Here is a 14,259-nt window from a genome sequence, read left to right as displayed (position 1 = left end):
TGTTATTTAATCGAGCCGAGAAGGATGCGGCACACGCAGTGTTGGCTTACCTATGATCAGACTGACTGCGTAGCCCAGCGGAGTGTGGCAATACACGATGCCGTCCTTGTACACCGCCTCCGCAGTTCCGTTGAGGTAGCCGCCACCAACCCACGTGGCTGGTCACAGTCAGAGAAAGAGAAGACAGAAAAAGAAAACAACGAATGCAGTTCGATCCGCATGCCTTCGAAGTAGCGATAAGCGTAGCGAGGTTTCGGAGGTGTAGTCATTGACAAAGGCTCACGCACTAAAAATTGGTGGAAGTAGCTACCAGCTAAGAAACGATTTGAGATTTACAATTCTAAATGAATTCATGAGGCGCAAGGTTTATCTTTGTCACTTTGTGCCCAGTATAGCGCATAGTTCATTGCGTAATACAGCTACAGCTTCACACACATTTGCTCGGCTGCTGACGAACGCTGCATATCTGAACGAATTCCATCACCCTCCCAAAGGGCTGATCCATAAAGCTCATATATTCAAAAAGCTTAACGGACTCTGATCCCCAAGCACTGCGCAGGGAACCTGTCGCGTATGGGTTGCGTTGTTTATACCGAAATCATTTCTGCAATGTGTAAACTGAAAGGTTTTGTTCTGCGTAAAGATGCAACGTTACGACGTTGCGATGGTGCGTGAAAACGTCACAATGGCAGCCCCAAATCTGGTTCTCAGAAGCAGGCAAACGCATTCAAATAAGGCGATAACGCACGCAGACACCAAGCAACAGTGGCGTCCTCACTTGATTATTTCAGAGCCACCGCCGACGAGTGTTGAAAGAGCTGTCACGAACGTGAGTGCAATGTCGGCAACGATACCTTAGCCCTTCACCGCTCTAATGCTCGTGAATTTCACCGCGAAAGACTTCACAAGACTAGACGATTGTGCCGGCAGCCGGCAAAATAGCCCGCAGGGATCTTTGCCCGCAGTTTGACCCCATTGGCTGATCTCGGACACATCACGGCATACAGCCAATCATACGACACCGCCGACAGTTTTTCCAGCTGGTTTGCCGGCAGACTCATCATCATCATCAGCCTGACTACGCCCACTGCAGGGCGAGGGTCTCTCCCATGTATCTCTAATTAACCCTGTCCTTTGCTATTTGCGGTCCCTTATCCCGGCAAAGCAGCAAAGCAAAGCAAAGCTCTCGGCCTCCTGCGCACAGCGAGCAAGCGATTCACCCACTGGGCTCACCGGTCATCGATGCTCGCGCCTGTGTATGCTTCTTTTCTGCCGCCCTCTGCTACGCTTGACGTCTCTTAGAATCCACTCCATTACTCTAAATGATCAACGGTTATCTGCCCTGCACAAAAAGCTGCCGGCAACCGGCAATAAAAACTAACGCAAAAAATCTCACAATGCTGCCTAAGGCGACGCACTCCCAGGCGAAAAATTATTCATTTGTCCGGTTTTCTTTATCTATTTATAAAAACCAAATCAAAAGAATTCATTCTCGAGAGGGGGCTATACACGTCACGCGACTGCAGCGAGCCAATAAGACGACACTGCTGGCATTCTGTTTTTTGGGAAATTCTGCAATATAGGAACTTCCTAATCTAACCTAAACATCTTTGCTCTAGTTGCATCGATTCCTTTAGCACTTCTCGCTCATAGCTGACCTGAACCTCCTATACCAAAGATAGTCACACCTACGGCCAAAAGGCAAAGGCATCACGTGACTGCGATTAAACAGCGCATTAAATAGCGCTGCTGCTCTCGGCCTCCTGCGCACAGCGACCAAGCGATTCACCCAAAGGGCTCACCGGTCATCGATGCGACGCCCAAGAACAGTGGCAGGTTCCGGTTGGCCATGAACAGTTTCATGAGCAAGTTCGCGTCCACGCTTTTGCGTCGGCCCTCCGTGACGAAGCGAGAACTGCTCAGGTCTTCGCGGTTCGAGTGCGCCTTGTTGCTCGACCAGAAGCCCAGCAACACCACGGCCATGTAGTAGCAGATGATCAGCCCCAGGGCCAGGACGTTCGCCGCCATGTCGACCCTGCCTCTAGGCACGCTCTGGTCGCGGGTGGCCGCGCGATGCTCGAGCATGTGTGTGCTTCTTTTACTTCGCGCCGCACGACCTGCGTCCACGCGAAGAAACGGGAAACTTTTCCAGAAGTGCTTCATTTTCAACAACTAGCGAAATTTTCGTGAGGGGTAAACGGAAAGCGCGTGAGTGATGATCGCCTGATTGATGAATTGACGAATTGATTGATTGATTGATTGATTGATTGATTGATTGATTGATTGATTGATTGATTGATTGATTGATTGAAACAACTTTATTATCCAAGAAAGAATGATGGGGTGACCCACCCACTTAGACGAAATCCCGGAGCTGTTGGGTCCGGGCGGTGGTGGTGGTAAACATTTATCGACTATGTACAAGGAGACGTTTGGGCTTAGGCCCTATTGGCCCAGGTCCTCACAAATCTAGGTGGAGCTCCTATTCCGGAGCCCCAATGGCGTCTAACGCCGCTCGCGCACTGGCGATCAAGGTCCGTTGGGACTGCAGGTCATGGTTAGAGTTACTGTAGTCATGGTAGATGAGCAGCGCCGCCTCCCAGGCCTCCCTTGGATGGGTGGGAGATAAAGGATTTGGATGGGTGGGGATTGGAAGGACAGGCCCAGACCATGTGGAAAACGTCCGGCGTCTTAAGCCAGTTGATGCCATCAAGTTGAGTAGTTTGGTCCGTGTTCAGCTTCAGAGTCTCCCAGGAGGTCTTTTATCTTTCTTAATTATGTGTTTGCTTTATGTTTGGATATGTCCAGACCACGTGAAACATACGTTCTGTGTTTTTTCACCTTTTACATGTGTCTTGTTATTGTCCTGGGTACCACTTACTCATGAGCAGGGGGTTGGGGTATCTTCTTGTTTGTAGGAGTCTACAGATACTCTCTTGCTCTTTGTTTAGTGATCTGTAGTGTTAGTGATATTGTTAATTAGTGTTAGTTAGATCTCTTTGTTAGTGATCTTAGTCTGTAGTGTTGTGTGATATACTTGTATCCAAGTGGTCGGTCCCGGCAGCTGTCACGTGAGGGGCCCGGGCCCACCTGGAAGGCTAGATTGCGGGCAAGTTCTTAGCACCTCCATTTCCCTGTAGCCGGGAGTGAGCCACGGATTACATAATTTGAATCCATATGTCCTTATCTCTTAGATTTAGTATATACATTGTTTGCTTCCTTTAAGATTCTTGCTTTGATATTGACTGCGGACTTGAGGTCGCTTATTATTTTTGCCTCTGTTGCTGATAATGCAAGTGCTATGACCGTTTCTTCCGCCGTTTCTGTAGAGTTTGTGCGGATAGAGCAGCTAACATTGATCTCTTGGTTTTCATTTGTTACTACTGTCACTATAGTTGGGCAGTCTTCATGCTCAGTTTCGTCGACGTAGACCACATCATTTCGACATCTGTTGCTCCTTTGTAGGGCCTCAGCTCTTTTGGTTCGTCTATCCTTATGATATTCCGGATCCATGTTTTTTTTTTTATTAGCCTTTTCCTGATGTCTATTGCTGTCTTTTTTCTCGCTACTTTGGCACTCATAAGAGCTATTAAGGCTGTTTAATATGTGTCTCCCCGTTTGTGTTCTTGTGAGTCTTTCGTATTGTGAGATCCTGCCGGCTTCGATAATTTCTGCAAGTGAGTTTGATACGTCGAGTTTCACGAGCCTTTATGTGGGTGCGCAGTGGGGGAGTCCGAGCGCTCCCTTGGTACTTTTCCTTATGATGCCCTCTATCTTCTCGTTTTCGCATTTAGTGCGATGCACGTACAGCGTCGCGTATACTATTCTGCTGGTCACTAAAGCCTGCACCAGCTTTAGTAAGTTTGCGATGCGTCTAATTAGTCACAATTTGTTGAATGCTAAAAAAGTGCACTGTAAAACATAACATGATGTCTGAAATCAATGAAAAATGCGCAGTCAGGCAATGTAAGAGATGCGCACGACATGAAATGAGTGAAAAGAATGACATTTGCATGGATACTGAGGATGCTTCTTTCGATCAGCTAATGTGCAAAATTCATTCTTATTCAAACCTTAAAATTGCTACTTTTTCTGATTATGAAGTAGCTTCCGAAGAACGGCAGGGAGCCGCAGTGGCTGCAGTGGACCCAGAGGTAATGAGCAATCATTTTCTCTAAATTATATTAGTACTCACGTAGGCGATCATTGATTCATTTGCCGGTTTGACCAATATAGACAGCGCCACAGCTTAAACAATTCCTCAGGAAATAATTCTGACAGCACACGGAACGAACTGAGACCTGTTGTCCGTGGTACATGCTCTTCCCTCTCTTTTGAGTAGATTGACAAGATTGCAAAGACTAGAAAGCTTGTTAGGGGATGTGTACAGTCGGGGACAAAAGTCTCTGGACCACGTGATCCGCTAACGAAGCCGATAGTTCTATTATTAGCCGCTGGTTGTGGACCGCACTTGTGGAGGTGAAAGTCAAGATTATTTTCTTCCATCTCCACAAGTGTGGACTTCAGCAGGTGACTAATAATACAGTTATTAGCTTCGTTTGCGGATCAGGCGGTCCAGAGACTTTTGTCCCCGACTGTACATATCACATCCTCGTTGTCGCGTTGTCCGATTCTTTTTAGGAGGTGGGAGAGGAGAGAGAGAAAATGAAGACTAAAGAGAGGAAGGTGGAGAGGTCGGCCGGTGGGAACATGTGCCTGGCCTGGTATTACACAAGGGGGAAAGGGGAAGTTAAGGAATGAAAGTAATGACATCATCAAGGTTAAGAAATGACATCATCAAGGTGATGATGCCATAATCTGTAGCATATATGAACGTTCTTCTCCCTCTTTTTCTGGGAAGAGCGCCGTCTGACGGATACTTGCAACCCATTTAGTTCTTTAACTGAACTTTTAGGTTTCCTGCAACAGATGCTGGACATGGGTTTGAACCCGGGTTTAGAAAGTAGATCTTACTGTTGGCGGAAGCTGGACTCCATGGAGTGGATGCAGGGTCTTCTGAAATTTCCGGAGCCCTTCACTACGGCGTCCCTCATAGCCTCAGTCGCTAACCAAACCACACCAAACATCACATACGCCATGTTATATTTTTTTTTCTGTCGTAAAAGTTCGACAGAAGGAATTGAATCCGGATTTGAACGGGACTGCTTGATTATCTGCATTAGGTGTCGGTGGGTTTCTAACAGACCACCTCCCGCAGACGAGATGGGCGTCGAGCCATTGGTAAGCCACATTACCTTAGCAAGCCACGTCTAGGCCACCCGTCGCTTTTCAGCCTGTCCCCCCTCCTACCTCTCCTAAAAGTGGACAGAATTTCCCCTCTCCATTTGACCACCCGTTTCCTCCCACCCTCTCCCCTAAAAGTGTATTTCTCTCTTTCCACTTTGCCACCTGCCAACCGAGGCAGGTGGCAGATGGGAAGTGGCAGGAGGCGCAGCGGACGCCGAACGAGGAACGAAATAAGAGATAACGGTCTAAATTTTCTCTATTGTGGGGAATCGCTTTAGTCATAGCATGTCATGCGTACGTTGAGAGATTTTCAGAACAGAACTACTGTGCATACCGCAGTTCCATATGGTCTCCAGAACTTAAAAGTGTCACATCGGTATATCTGTACGCTCTGCGGACTGTATACCGTAAAACACGGTTTTTCATTTTTCAACTTCTTTTAAAACCCTACTTTCGCTAAAAACAGCGTATTTGCCATTACTATGAGATAATCAGTCTTAAATTCGTTCTAAAATCCAGATTTAAAATTCCATCAGAAACGTGGCATTGATCCGAAAAATTATGTGACATGTTTAAACCTTTGTTTCGTAGTTAAGTAATGAAACACGAATGTGGTTGTGGCGCATTCGTTAAAAAGTTTTGCCACTAATGTAACAGTCTCGCCTGCCCCGTTATATATGGACCACTCGAATTTTGAACGCTTTCGGGGGCCAAACATTTTCAATGCATTCACGCCTCGTTATTATCAAAACTCGCTGTCCGGAAAAGGGACAGGGCCGGAATGCGCAGAGGCCGTTTAGCCCGGTGTATTTTTGTCGCATTAATATATACAGCGATCAACACAACGCTCGGCTGCCCCAGCCAGATATCTATGCTATCGTATTTCGAGTGCATGACCTCGGCGAAAGGCAGGGCGAAAGCTCAAATGCTTGAGCGATAGCTTTTTTTGTGTGTGTGTTTCATGCTTTATGCTGTCAAGCTGGCCAGTCCACATGACATGAATGACTGTGAAAAAAAAAAACGCCCTCTTCAACTCGTACGCTGAGAGCCGACTGAGAAAAATCGCAGCACGAGATACCTCATCACGTCATATGAGACGTCATCACGAGACGTCTCATCAACCGCTATAGGTACGCCAGTCGGCATCACATTATTTTAAATGTAATGGCTACCAGGATAATTCACTGGGCTCTCCCAAGAAAGCACTGGTGTGCACAGAAGCGTATCTTATATATATGTATATATATATATAATGGAATGAAGATGACGACCATGCGCCGACACCAACGACTACGAAGCTCTGGAGGCGGCCGGCTGACGCTCGTGCTGGAGAACTGCTCTTGCCGTAACCCTGCCTTTCGCCCCGTTGTTTTTCGGATTACGTGTGGCCGAGCTTTCGTTGCCGGCGTTGCTCACGTCCCCATGAACCGCTGTTCAATATATATATATATATATATATATATATATATATATATATATATATTGGATGTATATATAGTGTGATTGGGTGTATATATAGTGTGATTGGATATATATATATATATATATATATATATATATATATATATATATATATATATATATCCAATCACACCCACAAACACAACCCCGCGCGCGTGCGTGCGTGCGTGCGTGTGTGTGTGTGTGTGTGTGTGTGTGTGTGTGTGTGTGTGTGTGCGTGTGTGCGTGCGTGCGTGCGTGCGTGCGTGCGTGCGTGCGTGCGTGCGTGTGTGTGTGTGTGTGTGTGTGTGTGTGTGTGTGTGTGTGTGTGTGTGTGTGTGTGTGTGTGTGTGTGTGTGTGTGTGTGTGTGTGTGTGTGTGTGTGTGTGTGTGTTGTGCGCGCGTGTGATTTTTCTTCACTATTCACCGTTAGGGACGATTCGTTTGGTGTAAACTTTTAACCGCGAATCGAAGTGTCCGTATTAACGAGGCAGGACTGCACTCTTCACATATTCATTTTTTCTACTTTGCGACAATAACAAGCGGCCGTACCATCGAGAATAATAATCGCGTCGTGGACGATACAAGCTGTAAAGAAAGGGCGACTATACGGAGAACGAGCGATGGGTCCGTACAACGGCAAGGAGATAACCCGATAACGAGATAAACACCAGTATGGGAGTGCAGACAAGCGTGGCATAATAGGTGCTAGGCAGCCAAAGCGAGGTGCGTGCCTTTGTTGAAGCCTTGCTTTATCTTCCCTACGACGCCTCTCTGATCCCTTCCTAGTATCGCAAAATATTTTTATTGTGTGTTGCTTCTATCGCTTAGTTTCTCAAGTTCGCCTTCACAAGCACGTACTGCATGATTATCAGGGCGATAACCCACCGATTTTTATCGCTTTGTTGGTTCACGTTTTCGTGGTTGCGTGAAGCCACCGGTAGTTTTTTTTATCTTTAGCCGTCGCTCCGATATATATGACACGTGATTACGCCACATAATTCCTTTTTATTCTTTACATTTCTTCCCGTTGCTTTCTTTTTCTCATTCCTTTTCTTTCTACATTATGCCAGAATGACCCAGCGCACCAACGTGAAGTCTTGGTAGTGCGGCAAGAGAGCTACTTGAAGGCCGTATATTCATGTCACGGCGACCGCTGCCTCCCGCTCGCGGGCGCGCAACAGCTGGGAGGAGGGCCTTACGAGCGAGCGAATGACGTAAAGCCGTCCGTGCGTGCCGCCTCGCTTCCAACGGCCGGACGTACCGACCGAGCGCTTCTCCCGTCTCATCGACGAGCGTCTCCGGCGTGGTCTAGTGGCTAGGATACCTGGCTCTCACCCAGGAGGCCCGGGTTCGATTCCCGGCGTCGGAATAACTCGGTCTCATGGTGTAATGGTCAGCACTCTGGACTTTGAATCCAGCGATCCGAGTTCGAGTCTCGGTGAGACCTGGCTGCTTTTTTTTTTTGTTCCTCCGAGCTGTTTTCTTTTTCTTTGATGATGCGACAGTTTCATTGAAGCGCTGATTTATACAAGGCTTTCGACTCTTCCGATGAGACCTTGAATACTAACGCTCTGTACTTTGTGCGAACGAATGTGTGTTCGCGCCTGCATGCTCAAAGCGTGGGGGAAAAGCAATCAATATAATTTAAGCACTTTAACCAACACAGATGCGTAAAGCCCAGGTCTCTTTTTTTTTAGACCTTGCCTCTGGCATTTATGGAGGGAGCGAGCAAAATTCTCCAGAAATATTTCGGTGTTGGCAAAAAGTACACTCTGTTACGTTCGATTATGTTTTTATGACTTCTAATTTTAAGTGTTCCTCTGGACACACAGCCCTTCAAGACCATGTTTGGTATCTCTATAGACGCTCCCCACCCCCCGGGATCCGATTTTACTGAGCTGGTGTATTTCTTTTCGCAGTTTTGCAGGTCAACCTGTTAATCCTCTTTCGCAGCCATCATGACTGGACAAGATTCACGCTCTCCATCCTAACACTCTTACCACTCCTCCCCCCCCCCACCGGCCCTTCTTGGCCCTATTTATAACCGATTTAAACTCCGCCAAGTTCACTTTGTCGATTATTTTTGATGGTTACCCTATGTTTCTAGCGTTTTCTATCTATGAAGTATATTATATGTATTGCGCTCCTCACCTTCCCTTCATGAACTGTGCCCTCTCTCGAGGACCTTTAAGGATACATTGAAACAATAAATAAATAAATCTATATGGCGCTCCTTTTGCGCGCAAGGGCTCTATTTCTGTAGATGCGAAATAGAAAAACGCTGGTGTGCTGCGCGATGTCTGTGCGCGTTAAAAGCTCAAATTCGGTGTCGTCTACTAAGAGCGTGTCTCGTAGCCCACGTGCAGCCTGGACGTCAAACACCACGTGCCCTACCATACACAGAACACTACAGCTCTGACGCCAAGTATACCAACTGGGGCACGAGTTCTTATGCAGCCCGCACGTTAGGAGATTGGTTTGGTTTGGTTTATTGAGGTTTAACGTCCCGAAGCAACTCAGGCTATGAGGGACGCCGTAGTGAAGGGCTCCGGAAATTTCGGCCACCAGGCGTTCTTTAACGTGCACTGACATCGCACAGCACACGGGCCTCTAGAATTTCGCCTTCATCGAAATTCAGCCGCCGCGGCCGGGATCGAACCCGCGTCTTTCGGGTCAGCAGCCGAGCGCCGTAACCACTGAGCCACCGCGGCGGGGCAGGAGACACCTGCAAAAATTACAGGTGTTCGGAATTAATCCGGAGCCTTCCACTATGCGGAGACTCTTGAAGCCCATGTGCAGCTTTGAGAAGTTTAACCCCCCATAGTGCAGACAACAATTTGTTACCTCCCCCCCGCTCTTCTACGATGGATGCCGAGGTAGCAGTCTCAGAAGCACACAGCACGGGAGGATAAAACGGAACAACGTGCTGGAGGATGGACAGCTCGAAATGTGATTAATGTAAAAAGGGACAGAACGACGCTCACCACAAGCACAAACTTACAACTGTTTGTTGCCCTTTCATGACACAGAAGGAAAGAGCAGTCACTGCGCTAAACGGATAAGCTTGGAGAGTATACAACGCCCCGGAGGTAGCTCTTCTGTCGAGACCCGATGCAGCTCACAACCTTGAGCGCGCGGCTCAGCTTTTGTCGGCAAAGCCAGTGCCGCAAACACCAGAGGTTTAGTGGTATCTCATATGAGAAGCAGTGTTCTAGAGAAGTGCTTTGGAAAAGACATTTACTCTTATTAGGACCTGCGTAAAAGCAAGCTATAGACTACACAGTGAAAGCCGCCTGCCCTCTTATTAGTCGAGCTGAACACGCAGAGGGAGGCTTAGAAACACTGGCGCACGTATTCAAGACGCGTTTGCTGACTGTAATGGAACGTCGGCATCCACGAGGATATTACTTCAGCCAGGCAATCCGTACGGCATTCCGTGGCACACCGTCACGGGCACGCAAAAACGCACGAGTCTGGGGTGTATAATGTTTAATGCACACCGAAATGGGCGCTAGCTAATGTTTCAAAGAGCGCAAGATTGATCCGCCCCACGACTGCCCCACTCGCAGCAGGAGCGTCGAAGACTACGGCGGTGCGGCAGCGGGGCCTTTATTGCGCTGATCAGACGACGCGCGGGTGGTAGGCCATGACCGCGTTCGCGAGGAACATGAGGCTGTTGAGGATGCCCAGGGCGCCGGCGATGGAGCCCTGCACGTAGATGCCCATGCGGGTCTCGATGCACAGGTACGCGATGCTGGCCGGCACGTGGATGAAGGTGGCCATGAAGTAGTTCATCCGGTACACCGTGGAACCGGGGATCTCCAGGGCGCCTGCGATGCGCGGTGATTGACGCGATAGCGTTAAAGGCCCCGTTACGCAGACAATCTGGCGTCGGAGCTGTAAGCGATAATAGGGTGGTGTAGGGTGGCCCAGGTGGGCAACATATAAGTCACGTGACCTCGTGGGGTCATCACAACCTAGCGGCCAATAGGGTTGTGGAAAAACTAACCACACTGTCAAGTGGCAGTTTAATTACCGGTTGATCGCGAGAGGTTGCTCGGGAAGAGCAACTTGGGTCGCTCAAGGCCCACCTATGGCACTTTCATCGCAGGGCAGTGGCGCATCCCTTAACCGCCTTGAAGGATATGATGCTATCGCATCATATCCTTCAAGGCGGACCTTCGTGTCCCCTCCTAGCTCTCCTGGCTCAGAAGCTCATAAACCGCTTCTTCGGTTCCGCGAAATCCTAATTCATTATTGCGACAGCCACCGTCGCTACCTACCTGCCAAGCGCCTGCAGACAGGAATTCTTCTCTGTCCTGCCATAGCAAAACACTTCGATCCGAACACAGATGGGCGCTGCCCGCACTGTGGAGAGATCTACGATATCTTTCACATGGTGTGGGCATGTACTCAGAATCCTCACCTTCCCCCTTCCCCCACCCCCACCCGAGAGGCATGGGAGACTGCCCTCCTCAACTGCTCCACACTGGTGTCTCAAAGGGCTCTAGTAAAGCGGGCGCGAGACGGGGCCTCGTCGTGCGGTGTCCCGGACTAAGGGTACCAACCATGTAGCAGGGTTTTTTGACCCTCAAACTCTCTTTGCATATTAAAGTTTTTCACCACCACCACCAATTTCTATGCAGTGCGCGCGTTACCAGACACGGGCTATTATAACATGATCTTTTCACTGTGTGTTTGTGGGGAGGGGTGCAACTCCGAGCTCTAGCTGGGAGTTGGACGGACCCGGATTTTATTTTGCATAATGTACCGCGACTGTGGTTGACGTGTGCGTATTGCTTTTTGATTAAATAAATCTAATCCCGTGTCCTAGGTAGGGAAAAACGTGTGCCTTGGCAATAAACCTAAGTATTGGTGACCAGTCATGCACTCGTATGATCCCTGTCTTCTGCTCTACATCTATTTAATCTCAGAGGCAGCGCTGTGGTACGAACAATGCGTTGTTTCCATGAACACGCTATACGTTGCGAAAGTATACATCCTCGAACGCCGTCTGTGTTACTTCGAATAGGCAAAAACTGACTGAAACGTTAACTCGTCCCAGACTTGGCTGCAGTTACAGTACACATTTGAGCGAAATCGCGGAGTTTCGTTCGAGAATGACCACCTGATATTACACTGGAACTATGCACACTCCAACCGACGCACAAAGCTCTTGGGTTTTACCTTCAGAAGCAGCAGCAGCCTGACACTAGTCTTAGCCATAAAAACAGGAGGAGCGACGGTCCTTTCTAAGCGGGAAAATTTCTATACAAAAACACACTGACCCGCTATGGAGATGCATCGGCCAAACTGAACCGCCATATCCCCTTCAAAAGTTGCCCATAAATCTGCCCCTGTGCTCAGCTGCTTAAGTGGTAGGCCTTCAGATGTAGGACATAGAAGAGTTCCACTTGCCGACCAGCACGCAGACCAGTATGAGCAGCGCGTTGAAGAAGAAGACGATGGAGGCGATGAACAGGATGAGGGCGTCGAGGCGCATGGTCAGGTTGCAGTCGCCGTCCAGGCGGCCCTCGCTCAGCAGGAACACGATGCCCGCGCCGACGACCATCTGGAACAGCTTCAGTATGCCGCTGGCCGTCAGCACGTACTCGCAGTAGCAAGCCATGGTGGTCGAGCGAGGTGGGATATAGGTCGCTGGACGGGAGAACGGCGTCGCTTTCGTGGAGGACCTGGACCGCCCGCTGGCTCTCGCCTGCTCAGTTCTTCACGACGCAGCTGTCTCGAGCTGTAATCACGGCTCCGTGGTCGCGTGGGCCGCGTGCAGCTTCTTCGTTGTCTGAAGCACGACGTCAGGTGGTGTCAGGCAATGACTGCACATTTATTCAAAAACTAAAGGGCGCGGCGGGTGCAGGGATAAAGGGAAGCAATAAAAAGGGGGTCAGCGTGTACAATATGAATGCCTGGCAGGCTATTGTGGGTTGGTAAACCATCGCCTTGACGCCTTAAAAGACATATGGGGTTGACAGTCTGGTGTAGATAGATACATGTGGCTCCCTCAGACCGGCAGGAGAACAGGAGTATGACACTTCCGAGGTAGTCATCATCATCACCATCAGGGAGGTTATGTCCACTGTAGGACAAATGCCTCTCTCACGGAAATCCAATAACAATATATAGGAAGTCGAGCACGTTCTAATCGACATGAGTCGCCAATTACTGCAATCAGCCTTATCTTGCGCCAAACCCGGCACCCTGTTCCAGGAAATCTAATGCAATGTCACCGCATGTATTTCTGTTACCCCTGGCCACATTTGGCTTCCCTTGAAATCCACTGTATTACCCTGACAGACCATATAATCATCTAATACTGTTTTGCATATCCCGTCCAAGTCAATTTCTTGGCCTTAGGATCAAAAGATTGTACTCTAATCCCGGTGGCTCTGTTTCCATCTCAAGTTGCCATTGTAATTTTCCATTCGTCTCCACGCAGCGTTCTAATTTCAAATTTTTTTGTTACCGCCTAAGTTTGAGGCCCTCAGGCTTCTAATAACATACCCGTTAGACAATAGACGATATGCGAAATTGCTTGGCGGTCTGGCAACACCGCGCCCACAACTTCCGGTTTCCATCTTGGCGCGGTCGAGCTCGTCGAGCTGGTGCATCGTTTGCTATGCGTACTTTCTTCTTGCGAGTGGAATTTCAACAGGCAAGCTTCAGCTGCTGCGTTGTTTTCACAGCTGATCTTTGACCAAATGTAGGTGCTTTCAATAAGCGCCAGCTTACTCCTACCGCGTCCTCAGCTTCGCTTGAAGTCTGGCGCTGCATGATAATCGCAATAATCGGCACTCGAAAGTGGGTCGGAAAGTCGAACCGTGACCGTGTGCTGTTGTCGTTTTAATGCTCGCATTAAAGCACCAGTTCAAGCATCACGCATTATCATGGCTATTTTATTCCCAGGTGGACACGAATTCATCTGGTAGGGTAGCGAGCGGTTATTTTGCGGTGAGTGCGCACGTGTGTTGACAAACTTCTGTGACAGTGCGAACTTTCGTTCGCGCCGACGCCAGGAGCTTCGTGCATTGCAGTATAATCACACAAGACCCTCGACCAGCTGCGTAATTCGATTCATTTACTGTAATGTGCAATGCGCATCCGCGGTTTTCAACGTCACCGTTTCAGAGCCCAGCGTCGGTTGATTTTCGCCACAATTCGTTGAAACCGCGTCCTGCTTAAGACGCAGTCAGTCGACGTTAGCAAGAGGAAAGTAGGCATGCACATATAATTCAAAATATTGTAAGCAAAGACGCAGCTTTTTTTTTTTTTTTTTCAGATAAGCACTGAGCCACCGCGGCGGCTTGATTAGAGAAAGATGCTGTAGGTGCATGCACGGACTCGATACGCTGGTCAATCTGTGTGTGCAGGGGCGAAATTAGCACGTTCGGTTGCTTCCGAAACTTAATTAGCTTACTCCCAAACTTGGACAAATGGCTTCGTTGCGAAGCAAGCTGTTGGAGCTTGCCACAACGATAATAAAATCTGATGGCCTGAAGCGTTTTCAGAACACTGTTGCACGTACTTTCTAGCTTAGAAATGCGTCCCTCCTTC

At 48.7% G+C, this 14,259-nt stretch overlaps 2 protein-coding genes and 2 non-coding genes across 4 annotated transcripts in view; 2 read left to right on the top strand and 2 right to left on the bottom strand.

Annotated features, from left to right (window-relative positions):
* The window catches only part of LOC149363683 (uncharacterized), a 29,978-nt gene extending 27,950 nt beyond the window's left edge, over nucleotides 1-2,028 (bottom strand). The window contains exons 1-2 of the mRNA XM_089569962.1: nucleotides 1,803-2,028; nucleotides 51-158 (exon numbers count right to left, since the gene is read on the bottom strand). Coding sequence (XP_089426088.1) covers nucleotides 51-158; nucleotides 1,803-2,028 — 334 coding nt within the window. The remainder of the gene's footprint in view (nucleotides 1-50; nucleotides 159-1,802) is intronic.
* Nucleotides 2,029-7,987: 5,959 nt separating this feature from the next.
* On the top strand, nucleotides 7,988-8,059 carry TRNAE-CUC (transfer RNA glutamic acid (anticodon CUC)). Its single transcript has one exon. It is a non-coding gene; the product is annotated as a tRNA-Glu (tRNA).
* Nucleotides 8,060-8,065: 6 nt separating this feature from the next.
* TRNAQ-UUG (transfer RNA glutamine (anticodon UUG)) lies at nucleotides 8,066-8,137 on the top strand. The gene has a single exon. It is a non-coding gene; the product is annotated as a tRNA-Gln (tRNA).
* Nucleotides 8,138-10,264: 2,127 nt separating this feature from the next.
* On the bottom strand, nucleotides 10,265-12,787 carry LOC149363680 (uncharacterized). The gene is made up of 2 exons (XM_089569961.1): nucleotides 12,109-12,787; nucleotides 10,265-10,520 (listed from the first exon to the last, which is right to left on the bottom strand). The coding sequence occupies exons 1-2, from the start codon at nucleotides 12,317-12,319 to the stop codon at nucleotides 10,312-10,314; spliced, it is 420 nt and encodes a 139-aa protein (XP_089426087.1). The 5' UTR covers nucleotides 12,320-12,787; the 3' UTR covers nucleotides 10,265-10,311.
* Nucleotides 12,788-14,259: the final 1,472 nt, after the last annotated feature.

This window comes from Amblyomma mixtum, chromosome 2 (genome assembly GCF_055824585.1).
Source record: "Amblyomma mixtum isolate Tamu chromosome 2, ASM5582458v1, whole genome shotgun sequence".
In the NCBI taxonomy this organism is placed as follows: Eukaryota; Metazoa; Arthropoda; class Arachnida; order Ixodida; family Ixodidae; genus Amblyomma; species Amblyomma mixtum.
This window is presented reverse-complemented; position numbering and strand designations above follow the sequence as displayed.

Excerpts from the sequence above, each read along its gene's own strand:
- LOC149363680 (XM_089569961.1), bottom strand. The coding sequence starts at position 12,319 with ATGGCTTGCTACTGCGAGTACGTGCTGACGGCCAGCGGCATACTGAAG. Across the intron at positions 10,521-12,108 it reads ACTGGTCTGCGTGCTGGTCG|GCGCCCTGGAGATCCCCGGT; the intron begins GCAAGTGGAACT and ends CGCGCATCGCAG.